Raw genomic sequence first — 16,587 nt, 5'->3', positions numbered from 1 at the left:
TCAGCCTACTTGCATCTCATTAATAATCATTTATTGCCACATACTGTTTCTATGTAGAAACTTCTACATCATTCAACACTTCATTTTGTATTTCTGATATAGCAAACATATTGGAAAATAGTTTCTAATTATTGAATTGATTTATAAATTCCTTCCTTTAAATTTAAAGAAAACGATAATTACGAAAAATATATTTTTAAAACATATTTTACATTGTATTCAGATGAAATCTTATACATAAAACCATTCTTTGTAAATAATTAATCATGTATAAATAATCATGTATAAATAAATAAGGACAATCTAACATCGATCAGAAATAACTAGAGAAGAAATTATCATTTTATATGAAAAAATTATTCGTTTGTTACATAGCAATTCAACATTATATAAAATTTTCGCGCGTGTATTTGAACTTGCGATGAGACGTAACGTGAGGTTTCATAAAAATCGCTCGTGTGAAACGAGCTTAAGGAGTCGACGGTCGGTCAATCGTCAGTCGGTAAGCGATTGAGAGAGAAAGAGGATACTCGGAGAAAAGAGTACCGGTCTGCTCAAAGCATCCAATACAGCGGATAGTAACTTAAAGGCCACTGGCCGACCCGACGGATGATTTATACGACCCGTTATGTCGTGCCCATGTCTCACTTTTCCTTTTGTCCTGCTCCACAGACTTTCCAAATTGCTTCTCTCATTCAGTTTCTTCCTACTCAACCGAACAGACACTGACATACCAGTGCATGCCACCGATGTGCATTCCACAGACTCTTTAGGGGAAAGACACTCTAATGTAGATCATCTTACGCGCACGCGTTGCGCCTTAACGAACTTTCGATCCGGGAGCGCCACATTGGAAAATTTTAGCAAGGGAAAACGGAACTATGGGTGAACTTTTTTATTCATAATTAATTTACTTGATATAAGATTGGAAGAACGTTAAGAAAATTATATAATAAAAAGATAAATAAATTAATTTATAAATTCTTTTTTTGAAAATAAGGATATGAAGTTAATATTCTGTTTTGAATGTTTATTATCTCAATAGTTTTTATTTTAAATATTCAAATGAGTAATTGTGAATATTAATTCTTTTATATTTAGAGATGTAAAGATTGATATAAAAAAAAATCTAATGCGTTAAAACAACATTATTATTAGCTATTGACAACTTTAAAATGAATAGGATATATTTATATCTTGATAATAATAGATAGTATATTAGGTACTATTATAGTTTTGTACACTAATTTAAGGGCATTCATTTTTAGAGACTCCAATACAAATTATAAATTACTATAAATATACTATTTAAAGAGCTAATTAAAATAATTATAATATTTATGACTTTTAATGGCATATTAGAAAAAGTTATAACCATATATTATTCTAAAATTAGAAGATGCTATTTTTTTATAGTATCAAAAGGATCAAAGATGTTTTTATGTCATCACAAATATAAAAGTTAAAATAGAACAATATTATATATTTTCACAAAAAAAATCGTTTTTCAAATACAATACAGAAATTTTTCCAACAAAAAATCTTTTCTCGCATTACAATGATCCCTATTTATTTTTCGTGATTTTCACTGTACAAGCATCAATGCAAATAAAAAAAATTTACAAACTGATAAAACTTTTCTTTATAGGGGAGAGGGAGAGAGGAAAGATACGCATTTGAAATGCATGAGAAAGCATATACAATGAGAATAAAAAACGATTGTTTTAAAAGTTTTATCACCAACCAACTTTCAACTTGATCTCGCTATTTTTTTTTTTTACTTTTTTTTTTTATATTCCTTCTTCCTCTTTTTTTTTTTTATTAAAGAAGGATGACGATATTAAACTTTCTTTCAACGATTTGATGACGTGAGATATATGATCGTGAACCGTTGCGAGAGAAATGATCAGAAATCATGTGCACATGACTTGATTTATCAGTAGATACTTGCCAATTCTGACGGATCGTGTCTGATACGAATGCACTTTGTTATCAATTGTGCTATATATTCAAACGAGATATATAACTAATCTATGCAAAAATTTAATTTTTAAATATTAACAATTTATTGAAATATAACGAAGATATCAGTAATAGAGATATTCTGAATTTTATCAGAATTTTTGAAAGCCTAGAATATAGGAGAAATTCGAAGTGGATATAATGGGACCAAGATATTTTGGCAATGAAGTAAAATTTAAGAATAATATAGACACTTTAAAACGTCATTTCATACCGCAGCAATATTTAAAAAAATTTAACGCATTAGCACTTGAAAAAAACAATTAGCCAAAGCCTAAAAGTATTTATTTCAAGAACTTATATTCATGATGTTTGAAGTATACGAAGGAATTCAGATCAAAAAAAGGATTATCTGCATGAATGCGTTCTTAAAATTTGTGAAAAAATTATATATACTCTTGCAATTTTTACCTAAGCAGGGAAAAAAGAGAGAAAGTTCGAAAACAGATGTTTACCGTGTCATCGAAGACCAAATTGACCTGTCGATGGTCAGTTATGGGATGAGGGTGCGGTGGTCGATGCATCCTTCCTCCGTGCAGTTCCGGGTAGTCGATCTGCAAAGGAGAATAAAGAATAATCAGGAAAATAAATAAAATAAAATGGCAGTTACGGTTAAATTTTTTATATCCGCTATCTTTCCAATAATATATATATATTTATATAATATTTGTACATAAATATCCTCTATTGAAAAATATAAATCTTAGAAATTTATATAAAATTTAACTCAAGAGAAATATTTCGTTTCTATATCACATACATCAAAAGGATAAATCCTCGTGGAAAAGGGCGAAGAAAAAAAATAGATAAAAATATATTATCGAAGATCAGAAATCACAGATGTCTAACACATGCACACACAGTAATCTGCAATCAACATTCATCAAACTAACATTTCGCTCTAAATTCGACGGAACTCGAGCGCGGAACCCGAATTCTCATCGAGGTGGAGAGAGGCGAGAGGGGGGAGGAGAAGCGTGTTTCAAATTTCTCGAATGACGAACAACTCGGCCGCAAGAGCAGCCGTGTCGTCCCCCCAGGAACGACACCGTGGCGTTGATAATCTAATCCGGTTCCACCTGCGACTTGTGCAGCTGCGTCAACTTCTCACCCCCTCTCGTTGCACGCAGCCTCGTGCCTCTCTTTTCCCGTCAACAGCGTTGTTCGTTGTTCAATGATGCGCACGAAAAAAAAAAAAAATAAAAAAGCAGAACGAAAAATATGCGTGTACGAGAGAGAGAGGGGAAAAAAAACGCGGAGAGACAACGAGATGAGCGTGCCTCGGGGCCGGAACCCGTAGGCCGGACTTCCGGTAGATACGCCGATTATACTTGCCATTCACAGAACCGCTCCCTCGCGACTCGATTGTTAGAGGCGAACAGCATTTAACCAATTTCGGGATGAAAGTTGAATTTCCACCGATGGTCGACGACGATGGATACGGTGATTCGATTGGGAACAGCCGATGCGAAACGCGTTGTGCACGTTGCGAAAAATATTGTTCGACACGCCGGAAATTAACGAAACGCCTTCCCTACTCGAACCCGCTCGAAAATATCACGTAGGTACTATCTGTATTTACACCGTTACGCGTTAATACATACTCGTATATCGTAACGCTTGACGCGTTGTTTCCAGTGATTTGTAACTTTTAATTGGTTTCTCCTGTGACGTGTAATAATCGTTATGGAAAATTATTTTACAGAAGTTTTATGGGTGAATATTTTTTATGTATATTGGATATTTCACGCGGATGGATGGATTATATGGCTCTAAAGGGATTACGTGGAAAGAGAGGAAAAAATAAATAAATAAATAAATGATTCTGAACAACTCTTCGAAGACACCTTCGAAAGATTAGTTAAGTTTGTACGTTACAACACTTTCTTTTGGTTACAATATTTTAAAGATTCCAATTACGCGAAAGTACACTATGTGTACAGAAATTACGGTAAAATTTTCCTCTTTTTTTTCGGGATATCAGCGTCTTCAAAAAAAAAAGAAAGAAAGAAGAATTGGTTGAATGATTTTATTTAATTGTATCGCGTATAAATACGGATATAAATTTTAACAGAGTTCGAAAAATATTCGTACGTGTACTTAATATTCCAGCACTGGGATATTATTATAGATAATTTTGAAATCACGTTCACATCCCAAAAGGATGTATAACGTAATATCAATTATTCAACCTGGTAATTAAGTCGGATATAGAAGAAAACTGGATAGCTGTTACGAAATGACTCGTCCATAGCCATGTTTAAAACTAACATGGAAAATCTACATCATTTAATTTATATCAAAAACTCGTTTCGCTTGGAACAACATCTCGACTCCTATACAGGATATCTTCCAAGATAATAGGGGATGTATGTTAATTATCGATTATTCGAGGTAAACAGTACCTTATAACCGATCTTTTTCGAGCAGATTTTTGCTTCTAAAATGACAGGTATATCTTGCAGGTATATTCATCGAAAATCACGAAGGTGAAAGTATAAAGATTAATCGATCACCTAAAGAAGGATTAAAAAAAAAGAGAATGGATTCATTTCCCCCCCTTAATTATCAGAACAATTACATACAGTGCAACATGTTTATTGCGTTTATGAATATTTATCTAATTGCTAATCTTTGTGAATATTTATGAAGCGCATCGTACAATTTTCATATATTTATATTTTCAATGTCGATATGTACTTCTTTTTTATATCACGCTAGTTTACGCTGTGCGATACATTCATTATAATATTCACGTATGTATAATAATATTTTCTTTGACACGTACCGCTCGAACGAGAGAAAAAAATTTTATTAGGCGAAATAAAGTATTTTTTAATATGCTATTTAGACGTTTGAAGGAATTTGACACGAACATTATTTAAAAATATTCACGTGTAATTATTTCTGTTATGAGTTTCGAATACTATTGACATAAAACGTTGTCATAGATGACATATAATTTATTGTAATGATCGTTGAACAGAATAATTTGCATTCTCTAAACAATATCAATATTAAATGGAATATTGAACATATGTTTAAACTATTTTATTTCATCGACACATAAAATTAATCATCACGACGTTGGAATGAAACCGTCGTGTAATGAATTAACATTTTCCATCATCCACCAATCATCATTTTCAATCTAATTCATTTACCTTGATTTTTCAGTTTTCAAAAACTGGGAAGGAAAATATCGATCGGTAAACCGTTGCAAAATAATTTCATCATCGAGGCCCGAAAACATTGACCCGATGAAACGAGCGTTTCGCAGTGTCACGGGCAACAACAATTGCCAAACCTCCTCCTCGTCGACGAGGAGGTTTCTCCACGTTTCACGAGGAATGACAAACATCGCTGCGACTCGACTCGATTGTTTATAATTTGTGGATTACGTAACGAGAAAGCGCGTGCACATTTTCTGCATCGGTTGCTTGCGTCACGCGTCACAATTCGTGGCTCTCCGCCTCGCGAAAATCTCATTTGCCATCCGCAAACAGAGCGTGGCGCGTGATCTATTTCGTTTCCCTTTTGCGCATTTGTTTACGATGTTCGAACGACGATTGGCTCATTGAGAAATCAGTTTCGTGATGTATCGCTTCGCTTGTAAACCGAGCCTTTGCGGTTCTACAAACCTGAGATGAGTTTTTCCTGTGCGTGCGTTAAATGGGTAAAGGAGATGATTTTTTGCAAAAGAAAAGAAAAATAGAACGATACTGATTGAGAATTGATTTTGACAATTGAATAAAGGAATCGATTAATGATTTACCTTTAAAAAGCAAAGACTTGGAGATTCAATTGTATGAAATAGATAGAAAAATAGAATCTTGAGATAAATAATTTTTTTTTAAATTTCATAAATGAATTGGAGCAATGTAATTAGTTTTTCTGAATCTATCTTAAGTTGCAAAAAGAAAAGAGTGAAAAGAGAAGAAGATTACAATTATATAAATTAATGTTGAAATGGAAGATAAATGTAAAATGATAACGATACCAATTAATTATAAGTATTGATATAGGAGATTTGTTAAAAAGAGAACGAAAATTTGCGTAGAATATCGAATAAGCTAATCTATTCTATTATTGTGTATCAACAGTACTTCGTATTATTCCATCAATAATCGATGCACTCGACAGTTATAAATGTAATGGTAATTCACTTAATGCTCGAATATTCGAAACCGGCGCAATCTCATTAAGTGTAACATAATTTGAAAATTCCACCCACTAATCGACGAATTATAAATGTACTTTAAAGTACTCACAACCACTGCCACCATTCATTTAACTCAATATCAAACGATCAACAGTTTTCAAAACGAGTTTCACCGAAACTGATCCTCGCCTGCGATATTAATCATTCGATTGTCAAATCTTTCTGAACCTTGTAAATCAAGAATTTTTCAGCTTATCGATTTTGCTAATTGAGTTTATCTTTACGTGCTTCTGATAACTTATCGTATTTATAATTCGATATCGCGATTAATATTCAAAATATCATTATCAAACCTCTTGTGAAATCTCGAAAAAGGAAAAAAAAAGTTTATCGATAGAGGTCGAGCCTATTTCATAAAAGATCCAAAAATTTTATTTATCGAGTGTAAATGTAAATTAAAAAACGTTTATGTTTATATTTTACAACTTTTCTTATCATTTGTCAACGCGTTATACATTATTTTCCAACATATTTTCCAATATTTGGAACGCATTTTACAATGAAACCAAGTATGATATTCTAAAATCAAATATGTATGAATTTATTCAAAGAAAAAGTTCCCACGTATATTACGTTTAGAAAATTTTAATCAGAAATCAATTTTGTAATTGTAAGAGAAAATAGAAAATTCCTTTTTCATCCGCGAAATTATCATCAAAATCACGATCACGTCGCATAATTTTCAAGCCAACTGCCTTCCAAAGTAACCTCCTCCTCCTCCCTCCTCTTTGCATTATTCAATGCTTCATGGCGCGGTAATCAAATCTTTTTCATCTAAATGAAAAACCGACTGACAGATCTCAGGTAAACACGATCTCCGTGCGAAAAGTTCATCCCCTTTCCGGCAATTACGTGGCGCGTCTTCTTCTCACATTCCTGCCCCTTTATCTTCCGCCCCGTCCTCGTTATACATATATTCGAGCTCTGCGTGGGCCCTTCGGCTCCGCGTGGGCGGACGCATACACGCGCGCGTGCAGACGCGATAAAACCGATGTTTTTTCTGCCTTGAACGGGATACGACGCGCTCAACCCGTTTCCATTTCGTTTTCAATAAACCCCGCTTAACCCCGCTCCACTCACTTTCGATCGGGGCAATCGTACTTTTCCATCCATGGAAAAACATCACATCGCGTTAAATTAGTCGAATATATTACACGTTGACCCTCTCTCGATGGCTTCTTCGACATAGTTCAAGCACGATTTAATCGGAGTATGATAAAGGAAAAAGATAGTGCAATTGTCGTATGTATATATACGTGTTATTTTTCTCAAAGGAGAATTCGAAAATATTTTTCAATATTTATCTTTGTCGTTTATCATTTATGTTTTATTAGCTTTCGTAAGTTTTTCTTTCCAGAGATTATAATTATTGGTTAATGAATGATTTTGTTCAACAAGTTGAAACGAGGAGTTGTCGATTCTTTTTTCTTCTTCTTCTTCTTTTTATTAGATGTTCTTTTTTGTTTGTTGAAACGATATTGGAATAAAAATTGTATCGAGTAAAAGTTGAAAGGCTGAATTGGGAAGTTATCGGAAGTCTGTTAATTAGAAATGTTGACGGAAAGTTGACTCGTTACGGGAGAAACGTGATTTGCCTTTGATTAAAGAGATTCTGATAATTATTATAATAAAATTACGACGAAAATTAAAATTCTCTTTGAGCGTGGAAAAATTGTTATATTAAGATTACGATCGTGATTGGAAAAACAGTTATTTAATAGCGCAAAGGGAATTTAATTCTTATCAGAATTTTGTTTGTGTTTACAAGAAAAAAGTTGCAATCGATTAATGTATTTTTACATCAATTGGAAAACTAGGAGCTATAAATAAATTGTATAATGATAATATATTTACAATACGGAACCGTACAATGAAAATGATTAATTTCTATAATTCTGAATATCCTTTCTTCAATAACTAAAAAAATCTATCTTTCCAAATTTCTAAATTTATGTATATTACTATTTAATTTCCACATCCTTTTATAAAATTCACTTCAAATTTTACGTACACAATCTTGATATTTTTATATAGTTACAACATTGCTATCAAATGTAACATCAAATGTATATATATTTTACTATTTTAAAGTTTCACTAAATCGTTCTATTACTCCCGCGAGCCAATATAATTTTTTTTTCCACGAAAATTGCTTAATCATCGCTTAAACAAAAATAACAAATCCCCCCTCGCCATCAAAAACGATCAAAAGAATCCTATCCACGCGTCCCATCCATTCTCTCGATTCACATTCACTCGAGTTATAAACACACGATAAATTCAACGTTAAATCACCAACAACTTCCTTCTGCCTCTTGACACAATTTGTAACACATCCAACTCTATTTACCAACATAAAAATTCAAGCAGGTTCCATGAAGTTTACCGTGCTCGATTCATGCCACGAACGCGTGACCGTTAAATTTCGATGTAAATAATTCCACGAAATATATCCGCCTCGTGTGTAAAATGCACTTTATATACCAGATTCGATCTCGTTCTCTTTCTCTTTCGAGAACGAACGAGAGACATCTTCTCTAATATAATCGTATGCTCGATTGCGAAACGACACGGTTTGTTAAGATATCGTGACTTCTCAACATCAATCTATCGAGGATAGATAGAACAAGAGGATAGATAATTGTCGTGATTTCTTCTTAATTCTTCGATCGAGAACATTGTGAGGCGATCTGTGTCATGTACGAATGTCAATTGCGATTCAATGACGTTTCTAGAATTGCCAAGATAAAATGAGAGATTTTTTAAAAACTTTTAAAGATTAACACAACGAATGCTTTTAACGAAATTATCTTTTGATATAAATTTTTCACATATTATATAGGAATGATTAATTAATCAATATTTATTTGAATATGTTTAAAATTAATATTCAAAGATTCGAGAACGTATATTTAATTTCTGCCTAGCTCTCTAATTATAATATTATATTTAGGACACGTGACGAGTCCATAATTCTAATGTTGTATACTTATGCAAGAAGAAAATATACTTTTCACACACGTTGATCAATTCAAAATTATTCTATTCAAAAGAAAAGAAAAAAAAGGAATTATTATAGGAATTATTATATTTTTCTTCGTCGAGATCATTCATTCATTTCTTTATTAACTTTTTAAAGAATGCGTCGATTACGATACGAATATAAATAGTATTTTTTTCAATAACGAGTATAAAATTAAACAAACCTTTGTAACATTAGTGTGCATTCATGGGTAAAATAAAATAAAATTTAACTTTAAAATTTGCTTGCTAAACAAGCAACAGCGTCGACGAGCGCCAAAAAAATGTGCTTATTTAATTATTAGCCGATAATTAAATATTAAAACCAATGTTTTTACCTCGTTCGAGACGATCGATAAGGGCCTCGGTGTTCCAGGCCAACTTCTGGACAACGAACGACCTTTCCTCTTCCTCACGATGACCCGAGGTCGCCCGGTCCGATTCATGTGCTTCAACATTTTCGCGGATCGAAACTTTTCCCTTTTGTCCGTTCAACCACTATCTTCCAGTATCCATTTCACACCGCACCTTCGAGCACACCTTTGTCCCACGTCTCGTTCATCACTCACCCCACCACTGCTACACAGTATATTACCTTCAACTTCAGACTCTCCTTCGTACTTTCCAAACACCACTCGATAAAATCGACCAACGTGTACAATTCCTCGATACACGTTATCACGTATACTTCGTACTTCGGGAATAATAAAGGGGGAAAAAAAAAAATCACTCGAGGAGAGTAAAGAGAGAAAAATCACAGAGAGAAATAAAAAATTTCTCCACGAGAAATGCCCCTTTCACTTTTTTCACGCCCGGCTTCTGGACACACGTTCAAAAACTGGTATACATGTCTCCAATGGAACTATCAATCGTGCATGTATATACGCCATTTCACGTCTTCACCTCACTCCTCTTCCTCTCTTTCGTAAAGCAATAGAAATAAAATAAAAAAAATCACGTAATCTTTTCGAAACAAACTATATACTTTTAATCGTGATTTTTTAATTAACACCACCACTATTATCGGTGGATACGATCCGCGTGGAAACGTGTCAAAAGTAAAACTCGCGCTAGACGACAGGCGTGCGACGACAGGCTGTCCTCGTTAAAATGGCACACTTCGCTAGACGGCCGCTTAATAAGCCGCCGATAAAAACGATCCGCGATAAAACGTTCACGAGATCGATGTATCAAGGTCGAAATCTGTATCTTAACCGTGAAAAAAGAGGGATTGGAAAGGGGGTTAAGGGTCTCGCCAGAGACGGGCAACGGTACAAGAGACGTGGACGCACGGTGGCGAGCGCATCGCGGGTCACGATAAACTGAATCGTTCACGATTCTTGAGGGCCAAAGAGTGACTCGACCGGTCACGTGACTACGCACGCAGTGACGTAGGCCGGCAATACTTGGCGCTGTCAGATCGTATGGGACGGCGTAAAATGGGACGCGTGATAGCGTTTATCGTGGGCTAATGGAGCGTTTCGCCGATAGAATAACTCGCGGCTTTGACAATGCTGTGAATGGCCGCGATCGAATCGATCGGGAATTTGTCGAGATCGGCGGGAGATTTTTTTTGATTAATTTTTCGGATCAAATTGGATGAAATCGGATTAGGGTTTTTTTTAAATCGAGAGAGTTTATGGAAATTAAAATATTCATGGAATTTTTTCCCTTAAGAATCGAGAGTTGTGAAATTTGGCGAGATAAGAAAGAATGGAAGTAATTTTAAGAAGTTTTGAAAATAAATAAATATATCTTATGGTCTTAAAAATTTTTGTTTGCGTGGATTACATTGCGACGAGATAAATTACATCCTTGAAATAAAATCTGTATTTACTAGCGATGCTAAAGTTCGAAAGCGAAAATTTGAAAAAAATCTACGATAATATGAATGAACATTCTTGGAAAGTGATGGAAAATAGTATCGTAAACTATTTCGTGAAAAATATCTTTATGAATCCAAAAATTTAAAAAGAAAAAAAAAAGAAAAAGGAAAGAGAGAGAAAGAAACCGCGAATATAAAATATTCATAAAATCGCGTGTAAAAATTTCAAGAAATATAAGAGGAAAACGAATATTTTTACATTATTACATTGCATTATCATAAACCTCGAAAGACCTAATCGTGAAACCTTCGTGGCAAACCCCGTCTCATTTTATACTGCTATAACGTCAGAATACTAAAAAACATTTCATCTCTCGCATAGGCATAAAAAAAAAAAAAAAAAGAAAAAAGAAAAAAGAAAAAAAAAAGGCATCACATGCTTCATTACAACTAACACCATCGTAAAAACCTAACAAGAGGAGAAGAGCGCGGAACACGGCTAAAAATGCATGCTAAAACTGAAGTGTTCTTGAAAAAGAAAGTATGCTGTGCGCCATCGACCATCGACCCTGTTCTAACAAAATTCTGCTTCTGTGTGATTTTTATGGAGGCCCCGGTGACACATGGTTTTGAACACGTGTCGAGCCGTAGAAAGCGATGCCGGATTGGCGGCGTCCCCCGTTTCGAAAAATTTCAGGTCTCGAACGAAACCTTTCCACGAAACGCAAATACGGTTCAAATAATCCACATCCACGAAAGGAAAATAATTCTACTTTATACGTAGAAGAGAAAACGAATGCAACCCGTCCAAAGAAGTGAAAACCACCGAGTGTAATACTTGGAGAAAACTTAAATACTGACGACATATTTTAAAAGGAATGCAAAAGCAAGAAAGAGGATAGAAAAATTTGAGGAGAATCACGAAGAAACCTCCAATTATCCCAAGAAAATAAAATCTCAACTCGGCCAAACCGCAGCTTACTTAATTCCAACCAGCCAATCTAACAATTTCTCTTCCTTTCAGAGCAACCTCTCCACAAACAAGCAGATAAAGGAACCAAGTGCAGCGAAAAAATCGTACTCCCCTCGCGAAGACGAAACAACAACGGTCTGAGAACGCGTGACACGGATGTGGATATCCACGCTCGAACAACTGTGCGATTATTATTAAGACGAATTAATAAAGGCACGACGGTAGAGGTTCGGTGACGGATGCGGCAACGAACCTCCGCCTCGGGGGTCGGGTTTGCAACGCGAGAATTTGTACGCGCACACGGATCCAGCGACGAGCTAAAAATTTCCCACTCAGGCCGGACCAACAGGAGGAGGAAGAGGCTTGGCGTGGCGCGTACAGAGAGAGCGGGCGCATATTCATACGCGTTTCTCGTCGTCGGCTGTCTACTTTATTTTCGGTTCTTCCTGCGGCCCCTCGTCTCGACACCATTGGCGTCACACAACCCGGCCGAACGAAAAACTCGTTGCGAGACGAGAAACTGCGCTCGTGAAATTCCGTCCCGACAACGAATCCCTCCCCTCTCCCTCTCCTCTTTCGCGAAACTGTCTCACACTTCTTCTTTTTTTTTTGTAGATTCTATGTCGCGCTTCGTTTCCTCGAAGGGAAACTTTTTTCCTAGTACACTTGTCGTCTATTTGCTACTAGAAAATTCTAGCGCATGAGAAGGGCGGAGAAGACACGTGAATAGGTTTTGGAGGAGATGATTTTGAAGAAGAAGAGGGGATGTGTTAAGGTTTACAAGGGGGAAGAGTTGAAAGGTTGTTTGGATTGGGGTTATTTATTTGTTGTATTGGAATTATTTAATTAATGGATGGAAGAAAGTGAAAATATATTAAGAGTTTTTTGTTCAATAGGTATTGAGAAATTTAGAAATCAACGATTCATATCTTTGTAATTATTAAAAATGTGTGATTGGACAAAATTAATTTTGCATTTTATATTATATATTGATACGCGAGATTTATTTATAACAATTATGTAACGAGTAGATATAGGAAAAGAGAAAAGAAAGAAAGAGTTTATTTACTCGGTGCACAATTGAACTAGTTTCGCGAGTGGAAAATTTTTTTGCGGCGTGCACGACAGAGATATATAAAAAAAAATTATTAAGTAGAACATTGTTAATTAGATTTGAATAAAATCAACGAGTTGTAAAATATGTAATAAAGATATCGAAATATCTCGTTCCTTTTTTCATCGACACGAGCTTTAATTATTTTCAATTGAATCGCGAAGCTGAAAAAAATTCCAAGCTCTCGTTTCGAACTTGATTTCCAATTCTAATTATATTTATTCCTAATAAATTGCACTGTAACATCTTAAACCTAAAGAATGCGAGCACAAAACAAAAGAAACATGACTAAGCCAACGATATCTTCAGCTGATTAAATCGATAATGAAATTACAGATAAAAATTCCCGACAAATATTAATAACAAGTCTGTACAAACAAACAGCTAAATTTTTTCTCAAATAATAATTTAAATTATTCTTAAACTATTAATTCATTTTTTCTTCCTTTCTTTTCGATAGAATAACACGTCGAAGAGAGATTTTCTTTTCCTCGATCCCAAATGGAAATTTTTTTCTATAAAATCTATAACACCTAAAAAAGATCACGGACACGAACACACAAGTTTTCCAATAGAGCGCGAAGAACGTGCCCGTCCTTGACAGATAAAAATTCCACAAAAGTTCATTCAATCCCGTCCCTTTCCCCGTAAAATGCATTTCCCGGAAAGGAAAGGATTCCCAGAAGATGCACAAAAAGGCGGAGAGCAAGATATCGCGACCAAAACACCAACAGTCCACTCCAATAATCCCCCAACTCTGAACAAATTTGCAAAACAACTTTTCCTCGTGGCTTTTCCTCCCCACAATTCCAACGGTATTCTTCAACAATATTTCATCCCCCCGACTCTTTTATTTTTCTCTCTCTCTTTCTTTTTTCTCTCAATTTTCTCGAGCGAATAATCAATGCGTGAAATTTTAGGAAAAGCTTTAAATCGCGAACGAATCGAAGACAAGGCACGCTTCTCCTCTCACCATTAACTCGACGGAATTCTCTCGAGGAAATTTTTCATCGATTCTCGAACGCACGTCGAAGAACGTGCGAATGAATCGGAAATCGAAACGCGATTTTCGCGCGAGCCGATCGAGGAATGAAACGCGACTGGTGCCGTTTGTCTGGCACGCGATTGATAAGCTCGTTATCTTCTCCGCGGATGTTAATTTTTCTTCCTTCTCCCCCTCCCCGTTTCTCCTTCGTTCTTTGTCCGTTCTTTGTACACCGACACGTCGATCTCGTGGAAAACGAGAAACATTTATCTGGAGTATTGGGATGATGTATCGATTATGTTGTTGAAAAAGAGTACTTGAAGAAGAAGAAAAAAAGGATCGGCACGTTTGTGAACGATATAATGTATATTTTTTTGAGGAGGTAAGATAATTATGATGTTGAGGAAAGAAAGATGTATCATATTTATTTCAATCGATAGATAATCGAATCTTTTTGAATGATATTAATAATAGATTCGATAATTCAATCATTCGAAGCATAAATAATAATAATAAACGTAGTAAGAGAAAACCTTGCATTATCACAGGAAGAACAGAAATGTCTTTGTTACTGCTTCATAAACACTGGATGTTTTCTCATAAGATATTCAATTATATCGAGAACTTAGACTTTAATAAACATTCTCAGGAAACAATTTCAACTCTTTTTCAACATCAATCAATTATTGAAAGAACGAACAACGTATCGTAACGGATTTATTCGAAATCTCAATCTTGAACGAGTATAATCCGTTTGTGAACGGGCCAGCAATGTCGACCGCAAGCAGCTCGAGATCGACTTAAAATAGCCGAGCAACCCTTGGCGAGGCTGTCGAATCAAAACCCCCGAAGAAAAGTTCGAACTCGATTTCGGCTGTTCGAAAGTTGGAACATCGGCGTTCCATTTGCTGGGAATCGCGTAACGTGGCCGCTTTGCGGTCGAGCTACTTGGCTCGAGAAAATCGAGAGGTTGAAGATGGAGAAGAGTCGTGGAATAATCGAACGAAGCTTTGAGAATTGTTGTTTGTCGATTCTGCTTTAAACAGATTCTTTTGGCAACGATTCGCCAGATAAATAATAAGAGAAAAATTCCGAGAGAGAGGAAACTGATATATTTTCGAAAAGAAAGGACAACTACTTTCCAAGACGAGACAAAGGAATAACTTTTGCTATTTATATACCAATTATGCAATTTCCTCTGATTATCGTTAATAAGACTGTTATTCGTGTTCTATCATCCATATGTGTTATCCATTATTACACGTATGGTGGCGCATCACATCGTTGAATATTCTACGTGTGACCGCAACATATGAATGGAAAGTTGAGGATTTGACTCATACATGTGTGGATGGATGGATGTATACGTCATTACGTGGCTTCGTGGAATCGAGCAGAGGTCAGAATGTCTTCAGGAACGTGTTACACGATCGATTCGCAAGATTATATTTTAAACAATCATATTTTTCATACAGTTGTTATAAAATAGATTGAAATTTCTATCTAATGCATTAATTGTTTCGATTATTTTTCAATTAATTAATCGATAAGATCATTATTTGCTCATTTAATAAAAAATTATTTTTTTCTTCTTCTTTTTTTCTTTTTTTATACGCAGAGAAATCCGAAAGGCATTCCATAATTTTCATAATGATCTTGTCCTCGTTTCGTGATTCTTAAGTTCCTTAAGTTACGACGATTTCTACTACTTTTGTAAACTTTATAAATATTCATAGTTTAATGTTTTCAGGAACAAGGAGGGACACAACGATACAATGTTTGGAGAACGTGTTTGGAATAATAACCGTTTCTAAAGTAAGAGTTATAAGGTACAGTTATGTTTCCCACAGAGTAAAAATGATTACACGTCCGTAGCTTTCTAGATCTGAGCCAGTCCTTCACGGTTCAATAGACAAGTCTTCGTGAAAGAGGGATCAGCGATCGATTGAATTTCGTAATAAAATCACCGGCAAAACATATATCCCCACGTGTCTTATAAAATCTTATTGCATTATTCTAGCTCTCTGTTCACTCTCGAAACGTACTCTCCCTATTTCCTCGATTATGAAATTCACTCGTATCTTCTTTAAATATTTGACAGAAATCTTTTGAAAAGTTAAAATAGCCTCGTGAATCTATCCAACCAAGAGTTATCGAGAAATTATTTCATTCGAAATACTTCTGAGTATAGATACTCGATCTAATTCTTTAAATCATTGTTAAATTTCGCAGAGGGAACGAATAAACGTGTATGGATCCATACAATTTTGGAGAAGAAAAGATTTTAATTTTTCTTTTTATAATCAGTAAACACTTTGCAATTTGCTATCAATCTTACTTGAATTTTTATATTATTTAAGAGTATCTTAAGAGCTCTGATTCGATGATCGTATGTTCTCATATATATATATATATATATTTAACT

General features: G+C 34.9%; 1 protein-coding gene across 14 annotated transcripts in view; it reads right to left on the bottom strand.

Moving 5' to 3' along the window:
- LOC408810 (rap guanine nucleotide exchange factor 2) overlaps nucleotides 1–16,587 on the bottom strand; it is a 189,905-nt gene that overhangs the window by 14,065 nt on the left and 159,253 nt on the right. For 13 of the 14 annotated variants that reach the window (XM_016911575.2, XM_016911576.2, XM_016911579.2 and 10 more), the window contains one exon: nucleotides 2,478–2,576. In XM_016911575.2, the coding sequence (XP_016767064.1) occupies nucleotides 2,478–2,576 (99 nt within the window). Of the gene's footprint in view, nucleotides 1–2,477; nucleotides 2,577–9,603; nucleotides 11,009–16,587 lie in introns of those variants that run through there. The other variant, XM_016911577.2, reaches the window with a different exon arrangement.

Source organism: Apis mellifera, linkage group LG4, assembly GCF_003254395.2.
Source record: "Apis mellifera strain DH4 linkage group LG4, Amel_HAv3.1, whole genome shotgun sequence".
Classification (NCBI taxonomy): Eukaryota; Metazoa; Arthropoda; class Insecta; order Hymenoptera; family Apidae; genus Apis; species Apis mellifera.
The sequence above is the reverse complement of the archived record's forward strand: the minus strand, read 5'-3'. Positions and strand labels throughout refer to the sequence as shown.